The 17,758-nt window shown below is 46.3% G+C and overlaps 1 protein-coding gene across 1 annotated transcript in view; it reads right to left on the bottom strand.

The window, feature by feature from the left end:
• The window catches only part of TTC39C (tetratricopeptide repeat domain 39C), a 102,594-nt gene extending 89,338 nt beyond the window's left edge, over positions 1 to 13,256 (bottom strand). The window contains exon 1 of the mRNA XM_011221132.3: positions 13,002 to 13,256. Coding sequence (XP_011219434.2) covers positions 13,002 to 13,162 — 161 coding nt within the window. The 5' untranslated portion in view covers positions 13,163 to 13,256. The remainder of the gene's footprint in view (positions 1 to 13,001) is intronic.
• Between the last annotated feature and the right edge of the window lie 4,502 nt (positions 13,257 to 17,758).

Genomic DNA, 17,758 nt, shown 5'->3' with positions numbered 1-17,758 from the left:
AAGGAAGAAATGCACATGAGACAGTGCACATTAACAGCAAGCATTCATTACCCCCTTGATTACAATTGACTGATTACCACCTGATTACCATTCACCGTCGCGCTTTGCCTGCACAGCAGCAATGCAAGCGAAGACCAAGACTTGTATGATTACGAGACCGTAATACGTCTAACTTCATTCTGATTCCTCTCTAGCTTTGCTAATTCAGATTCATTTATTGCTCAAGGCCTGATGCTCATTTAGAGTTACTGATATATTCTGAAAATAACTCCTCAGGCTAAATCAAGTCAACTTTTTTCAGTTTTCCTAATTCCATCATTAATGTGCATCGAATATCTTCCTAACTCATTAGTATTAGTTCCTTCTCTATTTTAAATAAATAACTCAATCTTCTCCATGCTATACCAAAAGCAATCACCCAGACACATTTTATCAATTACCTAAAACCCTTTCCAACCTATCCTTCAACAGGGGTTATTCTTATAGTAACAAAATTGCTTAAAATGTTTTATTTTCTCATCTTTAAGTTATAATACAGTCCCTTTATTATGTGTGGCAATAATCTACAAACTGCATGAATACTCTAATTGAGGATTAAACACTCAGCTAATTATACAAGCAATTCAAATATTTTACATAATCAGTTAGAAATTTTAGATTTCTCTGTTACTCAGTTAAGAAGTGAAAACTAGAGACTTTTTCTTCATAATAAAGTTTTAGTAAACTAGTTCTTAGTAAGCAACTCCGAACTTCATACGGAAGTACGGGCCTCTCACCAAGGCACCTATATTTTCTTTCAGTTTTTAGTAGAGCCATAGGTCAAGAAAATTTCATTTGTGTTTCCTTCATCATTCCTAAGTGTCCTTAACTATCAATTTAGGCTTGCACAGAAAGCTGTCCGAGGAGGTCCGGTTTTATTTTACTCAGATAAAACTCAATATTCTCCTATCAAGAGAAAAGCTTACAGTTTCCAGTTAGACACAACTACTCTCTCTTATCAGCCAAGCCCACATCTGAGATGCCACACAAGGGCTACAGAGAAACACACAAACCATCCTCTCGTTTCTTGCCATTTTTGTGATAGCAATGTCACCAGAACAGGAATCTCTAAGAATTCCAACATGACAGGTCTTGACACTTGGCTAAACGACTTTAGACAGCCATTTCCCCTTTCCCATGGCCTCTTTTCTTTTTTCCTGTGCTACATCAAGAGGAATAATTCCTAGCTTAACGTGTAATTTTGATAATTCAAAGTAATGACTGTCACGTCAATCATCAGTCCGAAAACCATTCGGATCTACGTGGTTGACAGCTGAAGCAAATGGCATTCCAGACAGAAACAAAACTTTCCTGGGCAATTAAACTGACACAGACTTTGCTATAATGTGGAGGAAAGGGAGAAACCCAATTACTCCAACAATTGCGGGGCTCCAAAAAAGCAGCCCCATTCTTGCCTTGAACAGTTCAAGAGTCACAAGTATGCAGGTGCATTCAACCTGTTTCTTATAGACATAAAGAAGAGAGCAAGCATGATTTACAAGATGCAAAGGTGAAGTCTTTTCTTGCACCAGAGACCAACTGACAATACATAACTTGAGACTTTGCAATTCACTGTTCAAAAGGGGGGGGGCACTTGAAGGCTTGACAGTGACTCATTATACCAGGAACAATCCTAAAGAGGTCATGCAGCATGATCTTAGTTTAATCCAATTGTTTCTCAAAACCTTCATCTCCGACATTTAGCAAATTCAACTCGGATTCAGATACAAAACATCATTTTCCCTCGTTTCCTGTCCTGTTAGGGTAGCGCCACAATTTTTACTTGTGATAAAGAGAAAATGATACATTTAAAAATCTGTTTATCTGGTGACAGTTACTTTATGGATGAATAATCTACACGCACTAAAGCCTGGAGGGCTGCCGCAGAGGAGGCAAGAAAGCACAAAGCACAAAGCCAAAGGCCTCTATCTAGACAGCCAGAAGGCCAAGGCGGGGAAAGGCAGCGGATCATGAGCTGTCGGAGCTGGGAGACGGATGCATCACGCCCAGACTCCAGGTTCCCAGAGCCACGCCCAGCGAGGAACAGGATAGTGCGATCCAGCACGTATGAACAGGTTGAACTACCACGTATTATGGGATGCAGCTGACATCACAGTTGCGGGTGGGACTGGGGAGAACTCTTCATCTGTGTATCGAGGCACCCTATCTAAATGGCATACCACTAAATGGTATGTGTGGGTGTTTCCTACTTGCTGCTTCTAAGTACAAAGGAACAGAAAATCGTCGTGAAGCACTCTGCCCTATTTCCTCCCACTCTAGAAGAATCACTTTTGTGGTCTCTGTGGCTATGAAACTTTGGGGTAACTGCATCCTGACTCCCGGGGATGTGGCACGTGCACGCGTGTGTGTGTGTGTGTGTGTGTGTGTGTGTGTGTGTGTGTCCTACTTAGCAAAAAGTTTGCTCGCTTCCTAGGAAGGATGTGAACCATGGGCTGGTTTAGACCTGGAGATTAAACGTTAGGAAGACCTGGGTGAGGACAGGGCAGACAGACTAGGGCTCTGAAATAAAGTCACCTAAGGCTGGAAAGACACAGGTCCTGCAAGCTGGCCCCACTGTGAAGGGGTTCCAGGGGTTCTGCACATCCACATGGTGGGAGACAGAAGAACCAGTGCTAAGATCCCTTCCTAGAGCTCTCTGGGCCCTGAAACAGGTGCACATGCATGCATGCGTGTGTGTGTGTTTGTGTGTGTGAGAGAGAGAAAGAGAGAGAGAGAGAGAGCGAGAGCGAGCGAGCGCTCTGGAAAAGCCTGTGTGTGAGAACAGTCACCCCGGGGGCCCAGCACTGGAGAAGCCCCACCCCTGGGCTCTGTCCTGGCGCCCGTGGTCACAGAGGCAATGGAGGCCCCGCCTTCTCCACCACGCTCCTCTAGAGGAAGCCATACCAGCCTGGGCAGCCCCTCTCCTGCTGTCAGCAAAGAACTCACCCCTGTGCTGCTCCCTGAAGCCCCAGGATTCCAGCTGCAGAACCCAAACCTGTCTTGAGCCTCATGTGCACACCCCCTCCCCCCAGCCCCCGAGCTCAGTGCCTATCCATGGAGGGGTTCTGGGAATCCGTGGGGCCATCTGGGGATGCTGTGATAACAGCAGTGCAAGGGGCCGTGGACGTGAGACAGCCTGCATTGTGTGCACATGCTGCACAACTTCTGAACCCTACTTCCATGGGCACAAGAAGCACGAAGTCATGCCGGCACTGTTGAAACACACCCTTTATGGAGATTCGTTCACAGTTTTAGAGAATTATGTCAGCGGCAGCAGCACCGCGTGTGGCATTGCCCCCCACCCCCAGCCCGCAACGGCCACCCTAGCCCACATGGGCAGCCACCGCGGGCCAAAATGGAGCAGGGGTTCTGAATGCCCCTGGAAGTACACTGAAAGCCAAACACTTCCGAAGAGCCAGAGAATCCTGGAGATCACTTACTTTCATTAATATATTTCACTTTTGCCATTCTGTATTAAGAATTTGTTACACACTGAAATTTATCAAAAAGATTACATATAGGAATGATTTGGGGTTTTATTCTTATTTTTCCACCCTACTCTGATACTGTCCTCAGGGGATGCCCATTACCCCCACCCCTACCCCAACTTCCCTGTAAGCTTCTTAAATTCATCCTCTAATCCCACACTTCTGTTAAAGGTTTTGGTCTTCAAAGTACTTGGCTTGGCGAGGGATTTAAAGATGGGAGTCCTATTTTCTAAGACACAATGTCAGCACACATCCCATGTTCTAATGCACGAAACTAATCATTCTGATGCTACCCTGACACAGGCAGCCTGGCTCATTGCAAAAATGTCACCCTTCCTCATCTGCTCAACTTCAACAGTGTGTGGCCTTGGTATATTATCCCTGCTTCAATTAAGGTATTTCACCACTTAGCATATACAGAGAAGTCTGGTCTGTTACTTCTTTTATTTCAAAGTGCTCTCTCTCATTTTTCTACTATGGAATGGCTTCTGATCTTTTCTTAAATTCAAATTTATTCATTACACACACGTGCCAGCACCTAACTACTTTATCATCTGATAAAGGCATAGTGAGCATTTACATTTTGAAATATATGTAGTTTATACATTTTTTACTTCTTTATAATATGGACCTTTAGACATTGTGTGAACAGGTCATGTCACCTACCAATTTTATTTTAGGATCACAGGAGGGGAATTACAACATATTTATTATAAAAAGAGGGCATTAAATCTGATACAGTTGAGAGCCCCTGCTCTAGAAAGTTTTCCTTCCCAGCCACCAGGTTCTTCCAATGACAGTTCTTCCTGAAATTCAGCACAGGGATTTTGGAGTGGGGAAGCTAGGTTTCTGTCTTCTTATGTGACAGAGACAAAGAACACCAGAACGTGTCATGCCACCACCACCCAGAGGTAGCCCAGAGCCTTATAGATGACTGATAAAAGACCACAAAGACTGGCCAGTTAGGGTAGGTTGCCTGTCAACCACACACAACACTGAGCAGAGGACAGCTCACTCAAAGGACTGTGATTCCTGAGTTGCTACTGCCGGGGCATGCACGGCTGAGACCCACGGCCACCCGAGAAGCAGCAGACTTCCTCAGAGCACTCCGCATTCCCTTTGATTGCACCTGTCAGGACTAGCATGTGCTCAATGGCAGCTTGCTCCCCACTGCCCCACCCTAATCACTGGGCAGCCTGGATGCACCAAATGGAAGAGGCTGAAAGGCCAGAGAGGAGTTCTGTTACCTGGTTCTGAGAAGCAGAGCATCAATTCACGGGGCACACTGGAGCACCTCCACCGGACCAAGAGACGCCTCACACATCAGTATGGGGAGAGGGGATGAATAACCAAGCTTTCAGAGCTCCTCAAGGGCACTGGCCCTGGGTTATACTTGCTGACGGGCAAATAAAGGGGTGCTGATATGCCCCGAAGACCTCTTGGACCTCACATTACTCCAGGGACCTCAGGAAGGCCAGGAACCCCTGATCAGGAAATCCGCCTATCTCTACAATCTCCGCTTGCTCATACAGACAGGCAGCCATGTAAACAGCGTGCAGATATCACCAGCGCTGGCGAAAGGGAAAGAGCCTGCAGGGCCACTGAGGCCTCCTACCACCACGGATAAGTCAGAACAAGTTAACTGATAGAAGATACCCCAGCACAACGAGTGGGGAGGGGATGAGGGAAGAGTCAGGGAAGCAGACAGGTCAGATCACAGGACATCCTATGCCAAGCCGGGACCCTTATCCTACAGAAAACTGGGAGACACCAAGTGCCTAAAGCTCTGGGAGACTCACTCCCTGGAGACTGACTCCCTGAGGCTTATGGGGTGGCCCCTGGGTGTGAGTGTATGGTTTGCCTATTGCTGGGATCTCACCGCAAAATGGCTTCAGCAGCACACAGGTCAACTTCTCATATTGTAGGGGTTACAGAAGAGAGGTAGTGGAGCGTAGTGGGGAAACGCACAGGCTCTGGGGTCGCACCCAGCAGTTCCACCGCACTGGGAAACCTTGCACAGGTCATCCAATGTAACTGTGCTTCCCTCCACCCCCGGTGAGAGGGAGAGAACAAGAGCACCCCCTCACAGAGCTGCAGCGGGATAAAATAAAGACTAGCATTCCAGGAATGCTGGTGTGTAGCCCGGCATCCAGTAAGCACCAACTATTTACCATGATGTGCTTACTTGGATTTGTATTAGGAAAAGTCAGTCCCCTAAGCCAGTGATTTCAGATATTACAGCTGCGGGCAAGACTAAGTGTTAAAGTGACCATTTTTGAGGTAGACAGAAAGAGATTAAGCAATACCACCCTGAAGGACCTGCTTCTCACCTTTGTGTCCCACACACGGAAGACACAGTGTAGAGGTTTTCTCTGTAATAACGGATCATCTTTCTGTAAGACAGGAGTAACTACCTGTTGTATATATATATTTCTTCTGTTCTGAAATCCTTGAGCAAGAAGGAAGAGATGGAGAAAGCAGCTGAGGAAAAGGACTGAGACAGCAAACCATCAACCACCTTTACACACGAACGAAAAGCCCCTATTTCAATCTCCACATCAGTTGCCAGGAAGTCGGAACTTTCTCTTCTGAGGCAGCAAATTTATGGATCGTTTTATACAAAAATATATCTTTGTAACTATGTATGGTGAGGGATGTCAGCTAGACTTATTGTAGTGATTATTTCACTATAGTCACAAATCATTTATGTTGCATACCTAAAACTACCATCTATGTCAATTACATCTCAAAAAACAAAAACAAAAAAACCCCAAACATGCAAAGTCACTTATTCAAAAACTCAAATGCATTTCCCCCATAATTAAAAGGCTTTCGGTGGTGACTATGTCCCCAGGTTTGCCCACAAAGGCAATTTAATCCAAAATTGGACCTATGTACTGGTTGAACAGCATACTAAGAATTCAGGGAACAGAGTAAGTAGTGGAAAAGGTGTAAGAGAGCTGAGTCCCCCCCTCCCCAACCAACTGCAGCCCTGGCACTGAGCAGTTTTGAAATAACAGGAAAATTCTTTGCTGCACAGCCATCTACTCTCTGTACATCCTTTATAATCTTCTCCTCAAGCCCTTCTCAGCATTAGCCTTTTAAAAGTCCCACTGCTGTTGCTGGGGAAGGAGGAGAGTGACCCTGGCAAAGGAGCCTGGGGTGCAAAAAAATGGAGCTAAAGCAGCCCGAGAAAAAAGGTCTAGGCCCCTGAAATATGATGATGTGTTTGGGGATCTCCAAGTGGTTTCGTGTAACTAGAACAGGAAGCGTTGTTCTATGCTTTAGTAGTCTTGCTCTCTTCCTTTGTGTTTTCTTACCTTCACCAAAACTTCGTTTCACTCTGTACAAGTCCTCTAACTAGGGTAGGGACGAAGGCAATCTCCCAGAACTGCTCGTCAATGCAGCATGCAGGACTCCGAGCACACAGATTCTTTTAAAGGTTTACATCTTTACCTTTGTGTGATCGTGGGTACACACATACGCACATGCCCACAGTATATTCACTTTCTTTCCTGTTAATTTCCTATACATAAACTCTCCAATTAGTCCATAGGCAGTTGCATTTTTAATAGAATCCCAATTAAAGAAAATGAATCTGTAATGAATATTTAATCAGGACCTTTCTAGAAAGCACAATAATTGGGGGGAAAAAATATAGGAGCTTTTTTTTTTTTTTAAACAAACACAGCCCTAAGTTGAGAAGGATGGAAAGAGGCAACAGAGGAGTTTCCTGTCTTTCCTGCCAGTTCCCTTAAACCATTTCTGCTTTTCATTGCTTCTCCTTTTCTTCCATTTCTGAATCTATGGACTCTCCATAAACTCCAGCAGCAAGACACAGACATGCTGCTATCTGGGAACAGCCAGATCATGGGGAAAACACAGGCGGCCTATAAGCTCTTCCCATTCTCTAAAGCACCTGCCACAGCTTTGGGCAAAGAGGCTCGGGCACCTACTGGCCCAGGTCTCTTACGCATGCCTTTTGAGTTTTTCCAGACAAAACTCTGGTTTGCGCCAGGAGTCAATTTTTTTTTTTCTGTAAAGGACCAGAGAGTAAATATTTTAGCCTTTGTAGGCCACATGATTTGTCGCAGCTATTCATTACTGTTGCTGTATTACACAACAGCCCCAGAAAAGACATAATCAAGTGAGAGTGCCTGTGTCCCAATAAAACTTTATTTACAAAAACAGACAGCGGGCCAGATTTGGCCCATGGGACACTGTCTGCAATGCCTGGATTATACTGGGCCATCTCCACGACAAGGCTGGCTCGGTAATCCACATGCTCATGAATAAGACACAGGTCATAAGGCTTTGACAAATGTGCCATAAATTGTGTTAAATGATTTAGAATCCATACTTTCATTTTAAACAAACATATAACCTACCATGAATTTTTCTTGCCTTTTGTTTTTAATTTTTTTTGCCATTTTTGTAATTTAAAAAGGAAAAGAAAAACATAATCCTTAATACCAACTATTTACTAATTCTATAGCAAATCCATATTTATTTATGCATATGGATCCACAATGAACATTCTTTATAACCATTCTATCCTTGTTTCAGTTGACAAGGATTTTTTTAATATGACTTTTTAATAACATCTACAGCCAGAAATTGGTGGTAGTGTTGGCAGGGGAAGAACTGCACACATTTTAAGGTCAGAAAGAAAACCAGGAGTTAAAGCAGGAGGAGGTGATGGCGGCACCAAGGAGAGGAGGGAGATAAACGTCCAGCCTGGGAAATAAGAACAACAAATTTCATTCTGGCCAGGAGCTCCAGATGTCTCCTGTCTTCCTCCTAGCTCAGTGTGCTTCACCCCTCCCTGTAGTCCTCCAATTAAAAAAGCAATATCGCAAACCAAAAAGAGAAAAAAGCGCCAAGAGTTAATTATGGACGTGAGGGCCACAGTGAGGAACACGGTGGTCGTAGAACGTGAGCTGACTGGACGCCCAGCAGCAAAGCAACCCTGAAAAGCAGCACTGACTCACAGGAAACACGGGCGACCAGTAATCTGAGAAAATGCCAAGTGCGGAATCCATCACCCAACGGGACAACCTAATCACATCGATCAGCTTGCAGCACTCACCCATTTCGCAGCTCCGTGTGGGGTTTTCACTGTCTCCTGGACTTCACTTCCACCCCACCACCTGTCACATAGCCCTCCCAACCCCTCCCCCATCATGCCGCTGGGACAGCATTTCCTCCACAAAAGTTTCCTTCCCGCTGGGTTACACTCCCGCAGGTCACAGCGGGCCCTGGGCACGTCTCCCAGCCTCACACCCCTGTCAACTGTGCGGACACCACAACAAACTATCCCCAATTCATCATGTGTCCAAGGACCTAAAGCTCTGCACCTCCGTCACATGCACGAACATCATGAACGGGGGTGGGGGGATGAGGGAGGGAGCGCTGCTGCGTTAGATCACTAAGCCCAAAGGCCGACAGCAGGAATTGGATTTCAGGTAGTCAGTAGACACAAAGCAGAAAGGCCCCACAGCAACATCCATCTGTCTGTCTCAACCTCTGGCCACACACCCTCAAGTGCATGATGGGGTCTCAGCCCCAACAATAGGGCACCTTATTACATTAAAACCATAGTTACGATAGAAGTGGCAGTTATATTCTGAAATCCCAACTATGGAGCCTCTTACAGCTCAAAAGATTCTATTGTGCATATATTTTTAATTCCTATATGTAGTATATCTAAATTACACAATTCAGGCTTTCCATTAATCCAGGATGGCCTTCAAGATAGGTTTCTATGAAGTAACCATTTCTCCTCATTCTGTAGCTGTTGATGAAATTTTATCATACTAGTAAGGTGGCATGAGAAAATGACCTTCTTGCTTTAATAAAAATGTTATTGTTACACTAGATACAAAATATGTTTCTATTATTAAACTATGGGGATAAGCTTCTGGAAGGTTTACTAGTAGGGAAAGGATGGTCTTCTGTGACAAAACAATCCTAAGAAAGGAGAAAACCAAACAGTGTTCTCCTCTGTAAACAGAGTAGAAGTGTTCCTGGAGTACTTACAATAAAGTCACTGCTAAGTTTTCCTGCAGGAAACTGTTCAACTCTGGAACAGAAGACAAGTTTCCCAATACATAACAGGATCTAAATCTCTCATATGCCGTAGGTGAGGCTAACCTTAAGTATAAATCTACCTGCACACAGAATGTTTTTTCCTTCTACTCAAACTATGCCATCAAGAATGCACAATAGTGGCGAAGGCATCCAGGATAAAGTTAGCTAGCATTAACAGAGGGCTTCCGCTGCGCCGGCCACCATGGATTATTTCTGTTAATCCTAACCACACGATGATGTACACTACTCCCATTTTATAAACGAGGGAGCAAATTCTGAGTAACCAAAGCCAGCAGCTACAAAAGAAGCAAAACTACAATTGTAACCCTGGTTACAGGATTCTGGTCCACAGCCACACCTCTACACAATTATGTTTGCCAAAATATGGATCAGCAGTACACTTGGGAGGTGGCAAGAAGGCAAGGCCATTCCACATCACGAACAAATTAGATGGATCAAGGGAAAGCTCATGGCGTAATGCTACCACTGTCTACCCCTTAAAAAGTTTAAATTATTGGAAAATAAGGTCAGGAGGCAAATCACAAAATACAGTTGACCCTTTTACAGTGTGGAGGGTCAGGGGCATCAACCATATGTAAATTTTGACTCCCCAAAAACTGCTAGTAGCCAACCATTGACCAGAAGCCTTACCGATGGTATTTTGTTTGTTGTATTATATACCGTATTCCTATAATAAACTAGAGGAAAAATTAAGAAAATCACAAGGAAGGGGCACTTGGTGGCTCAGTCAGTTAAGTGTCTGCCTTGGGCTCAGGTCATGATCCCGGGGTCCTGGGATTGAGCCCCACATCGTGCTCCTGACTCAGTGGGGAACCTGCTTCTCCCGCTACCTGCTGCTCCCCCTGCTTGTGCTGACAAAATCTTTATTTTTTATTTTTAAAGATTTTATTTATTTATTTGACAGAGATAGAGACAGCCAGCGAGAGAGGGAACACAAGCAGGGGGAGTGGGAGAGGAAGAAGCAGGCTCATAGCAGAGGACCCTGATGTGGGGGCTCGATCCCAGAACGCCAGGATCACGCCCTGAGCCGAAGGCAGACGCTTAACTGCTGTGCCACCCAGGCGCCCCTGACAAAATCTTTAAAAAAGAAAATCACAAGGAAGCAAAAATACACTTAAGAGTGCTATTTTTAAAAAATCCACGTGGAAGTAGATCCATGCGGTTCAAACCCATGTTGGTCAAGGGTCAACTGTATAATAATTTTAGTGAGACAGGCAGATTGAGATAATGAAAAGAGCCCTGATTTAGAACCGTTGTGCTTGTGTCCTGGTCCATGCTAACAGAGAATCAAGCCCCTCGTGATAAAATTGTCATGATAAAAATACAGCTCACCCTTTTGTTGTCACTAGAATAGTGAGAATATGTGAGAATATGCCAGCACTGTGCCTGGCAGAAAACAGATATTACAATAGTTTCGGTTTTTATTTTCAAAACACAAGTAGGTGCACCTGGAGGGCTCAGTCCGTTGAGTGGCAGACTCTTGATTTCAGCTCAGGCTGTGACCTCAGGGTTGTGTGACTGAGCCCCTGTCTTGGGCAACCGGGCTCAGTGGGGAGTCCTCTCCTTCTCCCTCTGCCCCTCCCCCCACCTGTCCGCTCTAAAATAAAATGAATCTTGTAAACATACACACACACACACACACACACACACACACAGCTCCTGTCTACATACTGTAAATCCTCTTCTACCCTCAACACACTCACCCACAGAGAACCTCCTTTTTAGGTCCATCTGTTTCTACGAGAAAATAATTCTATCACTCATAATCGGCCCTCTATTAAAAGCACATAAAATTGTCAAGATAACAGTATTTTTGCCTTATTTGATGCTTTCAATATACAGAAATCACAAGGCACTATTTAAGTACATGAAAGCAGTTTAGGAAAAAATGTTTAAACAAGATAACATTTTTAAAACAAAGTATTGAAATAAGCAAGCACTGTATCTTGATCAGCAACTAAAGAGTAAATTTGACTCAAGCTTTCTCCAGCCTTCTCTCTCATACAACACAAACTGGTAATCTTAAAGAACAAAAAAATCAGAGCACTGTATCAAACACGCATATGTGGTTTTTTTCATGAAGTACATTCTCAGACTGAAATCTGCCTGGTAGCCTTTAAAAATAAAATGGCCTGAGTAAAGCTAAGATGTTTCCACTCTGATTTTTTTATTTTAAAAAACTCATTTAAGAGTAAACTGTCTTTAGGGAAGAGTTCATAGTTGTGAGATATTTGCTTTGCCATTGGAAAGTGAAAGCTCCAACCCTGGAACCACCAATCTCTGAAGTCAGAAAACGTGAGGCGTCTCTACCTCCCCCTATCCCTCCTCTCATTTCCTTACAGACTGTGGCTCTTAATCACAGATGCACAACGGTCCGGGCATTCCTACCAAACCACCCAGGTCTGAAAAAGTGTGAAGCATATGTCCCTTAGCCACCTACAGGGAAGTTGCCAATCAACATCCTGGAGACTCCTTAACCCTGCGAGGGCAAATCACAAACTTGTTTCCTAAACCAGAAAGCAGATGCTTCTGGTCCCCGGTGAAACTGAAGGCTCCTCCCACTCCCAGAAGAAAGACAACCAGGTTTCAGTCCTTTCGATTCATTTTGTAAAAGACTAATTTTTAAAAAGCAATTAACTGAGCACACGTGTTCTTCCCTCCACCCTGACATATTTACAATCCCTCCATTTTCTTCAAGTTAGAGAAGTCATAATAAGTACACTCGCTGGAAAGGCATTAGGAACTCATTTTGAGGACTGAGTTCCAGAAGACAGGCAGAGAGAGAGAGGTGAGCAAGGTTGAGTCTTCTTTTTCATTCCCGCACTACCAGGCAATTACGCATATGTGTTTTCAAACAAGCAAAGCGTTTGGAATGCACGACGATGCAAAGTAATGCGAGGCACAAGAAACCGGCACGATGCAGCTGGTGTGTTCCGTGTCACAAAGGCTGCTCGGGCACCACACCGCGAGTCTGAGGCTCCCAGCTGCCTCCCATCGCATCCGGTCCCAGGTCCCAAAACCAACGGGCTCCGGACCCGTGAGAGAGAAGCGAACAAGAGCCGGGCGCCCCTCTCGGGGGCTGGGGGACAAGAAAGTGAGGGGAGACTGCGGGAGCGCGGGGAGGACGGGTGGCGGGTCCCGCGGAGCGAAAGGACAACGGAACGGGGGTGGAGGGGCGATCTGACAAAGGCGCAGAAGCGCCGGCTGCAGCGCAGGCCGAGGGAGGCGACCTGGGCACCGAGGCCAGGGTTTAGTGACCGACGGGAGGGGGAGGCGGCTTCTGGGGCCCGCGGCAGATCGCGGCGCGTGAGCCCGCCCGGAGGGGCGCGTGGCCCGGGCGCGGGAGCAGGGCGCGTCGGTCACCTGTATTGTTTGAAAAGCTGGTCCGACTCCCTGAAGCCGTTGTTAAGCAGCATGTTGATGCCAGCCAGGGCCAGCTCCGCGTCCTGCAGGGGCGCCGCCGCCGCCGCGGCCGAGTCTCCGTCGTCCTGCCGCCGCGGCCGCTGCTGCTCCGAGCCCGCCATGGGCGCGCGAGGCTGTGCGCAGGGCCGAGGCGAGGTGGGGCGGCAGCTGCTGCGGCCCCCGCGCTCGGAGCCCGGCTCTACCTGCCCGGAGCNCGCCGCGGGGATTACTCAGCAGCCGGCCGCCCGCCTGCTCCTCCCGCTCCCTCCGAGACGCCCCCTCGGGCGGGCACCCAAGTGGAATCCGTTTCCGGGTGTCTCTCACCCCGCCGAGACGGGGCCCGAGCGGCCGCCGCCCCTGCTTCCTGCAGCCCCCGCGCGCCTCCCGGGTCCCTCCCGGCCCGGGTCCCCACCCTGCACCCCTCGCCCCGCCGCCCTGGGCCAGCGCGCCGAGCCTGCTCGGACGCTCGCGAGGCACCGAGGCCCGGACTTTGACTCTTTCCTCCAAAAAAGCCGGACCCGGGGGTCGCGGGGAAGCGAGTGAGTTTGAGAGGGGGACAGGGAACTCCGCCTGGGGCGCAGCGAGGGCGCGCGGCTGGAGACCACCTGGCCTCACCGGTCGCACGCTAACGTGGCCAGTAGCGCCAGAAACTAGGTACCGGCGGCGACCGCGACCCCCAACTTTATCGTGACCTTGGGGTCGGCCCCCTAGCCCAAGGTAGCCAATCCCCGAGGAGGTGGGAGGAGGGGGCGGGGCGCGAGGGCACCTGCGGGCCAGATGCCGGAGTCCAGCGCTGAGGAGCTGGAGCCGAGAGGATCCTGGATCCTGGTACGCACCCTCTCCGGCCGCCACCAACATTTTTGCCCGATGGGGCAAGAGGACAAATGGAGGCCAATGTGGCATATACCTAAATATTTAAAGTTTCTAAATTAAGCTCTTCAAGTGTTTTCTATTATTACCCTGACAATTATGCTTTCATACCAGTGAAACAGAAAAATAAGTATAAAGCTATGGTTTATTATATGACCAAATATCAGTAAAATGTCAAAGATGACAGAACTCAGTCATTATTGCATACGCCTGACTGTTCTAATGATGGGCTGGTAATATCTGCGTGGGTAATATTAGGGAGACAATTCACAAGTAACGTTTATGTGTTCCCATAAATTTGTATTTTTCACCTTTATTTTAGCAAAATCACTAAATATGTTCTGACAATCAAGATTATATTCTTAATGTCAAATCAGACCACCTTTCTTAAGTCACTGTGGTTCTTATAGTGTGGTTTATTAGTTCAGTTTGGAGAAATTGCTCTGCTGAAGCAATTACAGCTGAAAGTTTTCAAAAATTAAAGTGATATTCGGGTTTAGAGATAGCCCATTCAGATCCAGCATTATAATGAGGTCAATAGGATAAACTAGCACAGAAAATATTTCAAAAATAATTTTATTTCATCATACAAGTTGCTATCACTTATTCTGTGATTTGTGCCATCCCTTACAAGAATATCTAAATCCATGGGGTATTTCCAACATTCATATATACAAATTTAAGAGTAATGTGAATCGCTGTCATTCTTTAGCTGTCATTTGTTAGAACACCATGCTAATCCTTGTGTACATCTGGACCCACAAATTGGAACATCAAAAGAAGCAAGAAAATGGATGATTCTCACCTCGGGGAAACAATACTTTATAATACAGGGATCACTGCATTCATGTGATCTGAGAGGACTTCATAGGTTTGCCAGATTTTTTATCCAAGTACTCTTGGATGTAAAATAGTGTTAGATTCAAACATAAAAATAATAAAAAATAAAAAATAAAAAATAGATTCCAATATCATCAGTGCCACAGATCTACGTGACATTCATAGGCTGTAACCTTTGGTTTTAGGACATTGAGCAAGAGATAAGTTGTATTGCCTTAGGGTCTGAAAAATGTTAATTGTGCGAATGGGTGTTAAGGGTTCTAAGTTCTGTGAAGCCAGCACCAAGTGAATCCGGAATGACAGAGGAGTCCCTGTGTTCTTTAATACATTTATGTGTGTGTCTGCATCTTTTCCTGGGCCATCTAACGCACATCTGAGGTACTGTACTAGCCCATGGGGCTCTTGCCAGAGAGTGTTCCCTGGCCATACATTGCCAGTGGTAACCAGAGCTGACAACATGCCCAGTGCTTGTAAGCTGCCTGAACTTTGGATCTGTGGAAACATCTACCCCCTATTCCTGAAACAATGTAGTCAACAAGGGAGAGAAGCTAAGAGGGCAATACCAAACCTAGCAGATAGCCTGTACTCCCCTACCTGGAGAAGGCAGCCAAGCCCAGTTCTCCATGTCCATCAAAGACTTGATGGCCCCGTGGGCATTAACAAGTTGGATCTGGGGCCCTGCAGCTCAGAATGGGGGTGGGGGAGGAGTGAGCGAAATCAAAGCAATCTGTCTCAGAAACCTAGTACAAATGGTTACACAGACTTAATGAAATTTAGCTGTTGAGCAGTTGGGGCAAGATCCAGCACAACTGCCCAGCACCCCATAATAGGTGATATGGATAGAGGATAGCTCTGCCGTGTAATTCACACCAGACAGGTGCCAAATTGGATCTAACTAAATGCCACAATTAGATTACCAGCAGCATCTTCAATGGACATTTTCAAATATTTGCTCTGCAACGACGGATACAAAGAGGATTCAAAAAGGGGCTCAAAACCCAGAAGCGAGGCAATATGTGACCCAGTAATTAGACGTGCGACAGCTGTAGTTGGCACTGACACCTGCCCAAGGTTTACCTGGCAGGCAGGGAATGAAGGCTGCTCGTGTTTTCTTCACTAGATAACAACGGCAGATGATGGGTGTTTAAGAGGTCATTGTGTATATTACCTACAAAAGGAAGGAAAATCTAGATTACCAACACGTTAGGACGCCACGCACTCGAAATGGTAAGATTCTCAGCACCGTGTCACTGCACTAAGGCAGTCTTCAGTGGTGCCCTTGGCTGCAACCTAATAGGATTTACCTAGTGTTCCCTTTGGCAGGAGGGAGGAGCAAAGAGGAGGAAGAGAGAGGGGGAGGAAAAGAAAAGCTCTCAAACGGAGGCAAAAAACAATTTCCTTTCTACATACTTCTTGTGGGTATTACCAGTATTTTGTGGTTCTTCGTGAGCTTTCGTTGTGAAAATGAAACTCCAAATCTAAATGATTTGTGAAGTTTTAGATGTGTCTTTCTACATGGTAGATTTTTTTGTAAGTTAAGATGTCTTGGTTGCAAGTAACAGAAAAATCTGACCCAAATGGCTCAGAAAAGCAAATTTATTGGTTCATGAAGTGGATTTCCCAAAAAGAGGCTGGGCCAGGGCTGCAGAACTGTGACTTGGACCCAGTTTCCCCACCTTTCTACCCTGCGGCTCTGCCACTTTGGTGCTTGGTGGGGCTATTTTCAGGCCCTTCCATCTTGGTACCCAAACAGCTGGAAGTTTTCCGGGGCTACCTGCTTGCTTTTTCACATCCACTAGTAAGGCATTACGTTTTCAACGCTTAAACCAAAATCCCCTAATTGAATCTCAGTGTCTTTCAGTGGCTTTCAGGTTCTCATTCTTTTTTTTTTTTTTTAAGATTTATTTATTTGAGAGAGAGCGAGCAGGGGGCGGGGCAGAGGGAGAGGGAGAGAGGCAGACTCCAGCTGAGCACGGAGCCCGATAAGGGACTCCATTCCAGAACAGTGAGATCATGACCTAAACTGAAATCAAGAGTCCAGTGCTCTACGGACTGAGCCACTCAGGCCCCCCCAGGTGCTCTTTCTTGAACCAATGAATGTGATTAGAAGGAGGTGGTTCATTATGACTGGATTAAGCCAATCAGAGCCTGCTCCAGGATCTGGGAGGTGGAACCAATTCCACCCAAACTCCAGGGCTGGAAAATTCCAGGTCCACTAAGAAAAGGAAGGTGGAGGGGGCGCCTGGGTGGCACAGCGGTTAAGCTTCTGCCTTCGGCTCAGGGCGTGATCCCGGAGTCCTGGGATTGAGCCCCACATCAGGCTCAGGGCGTGATCCCGGCCTTCTGGGATCGAGCCCCACATCAGGCTCAGGGCGTGATCCCGGCCTTCTGGGATCGAGCCCCACATCAGGCTCAGGGCGTGATCCCGGCCTTCTGGGATCGAGCCCCACATCAGGCTCAGGGCGTGATCCCGGCCTTCTGGGATCGAGCCCCACATCAGGCTCCTCTGCTAGGAGCCTGCTTCTTCCTCTCCCACTCCCCCCTGCTTGTGTTCCCTCTCTCACTGGCTGTTTTCTCTGTCGAATAAATAAATAAAATCTTTAAAAAAAAAAAAAAAGGAAGGTGGAAAATGGATGTCAGAGGGAGAACTAACAATATTCCTCACTCTTGTCTTCCTAAACATGTTTTGAGTTTTTGGAGTTACATTTTAAATGCATTTAGAGAATATACTACCTTAAGAAATCTTGTTGTATGTGCCTTAGGTCATATTAACATTTTTTAGTAATGCTAGTAACCATGCCTTGATACATCTTTCTGTAAACCCGCACCATCAGTTGAAATAAACACAGGTTCCCAGAATGTCTGGAATTCTGAAATGGGGGAGAACTGGGAAATTAATGTCACTGCATTTTCACGTTATGCTAACTTTGCAAACTCAGCCTGTCACTCGACTGACGGTGAGGGAAGATTGAGTTAACTGCTTTTAATTAGAAATCACATTGGTCATG

This window comes from Ailuropoda melanoleuca, chromosome 14 (assembly GCF_002007445.2).
Source record: "Ailuropoda melanoleuca isolate Jingjing chromosome 14, ASM200744v2, whole genome shotgun sequence".
Classification (NCBI taxonomy): Eukaryota; Metazoa; Chordata; class Mammalia; order Carnivora; family Ursidae; genus Ailuropoda; species Ailuropoda melanoleuca.
Note: the sequence above shows the minus strand (reverse complement) of the source record. Positions and strands in the feature narration are given on the sequence as shown.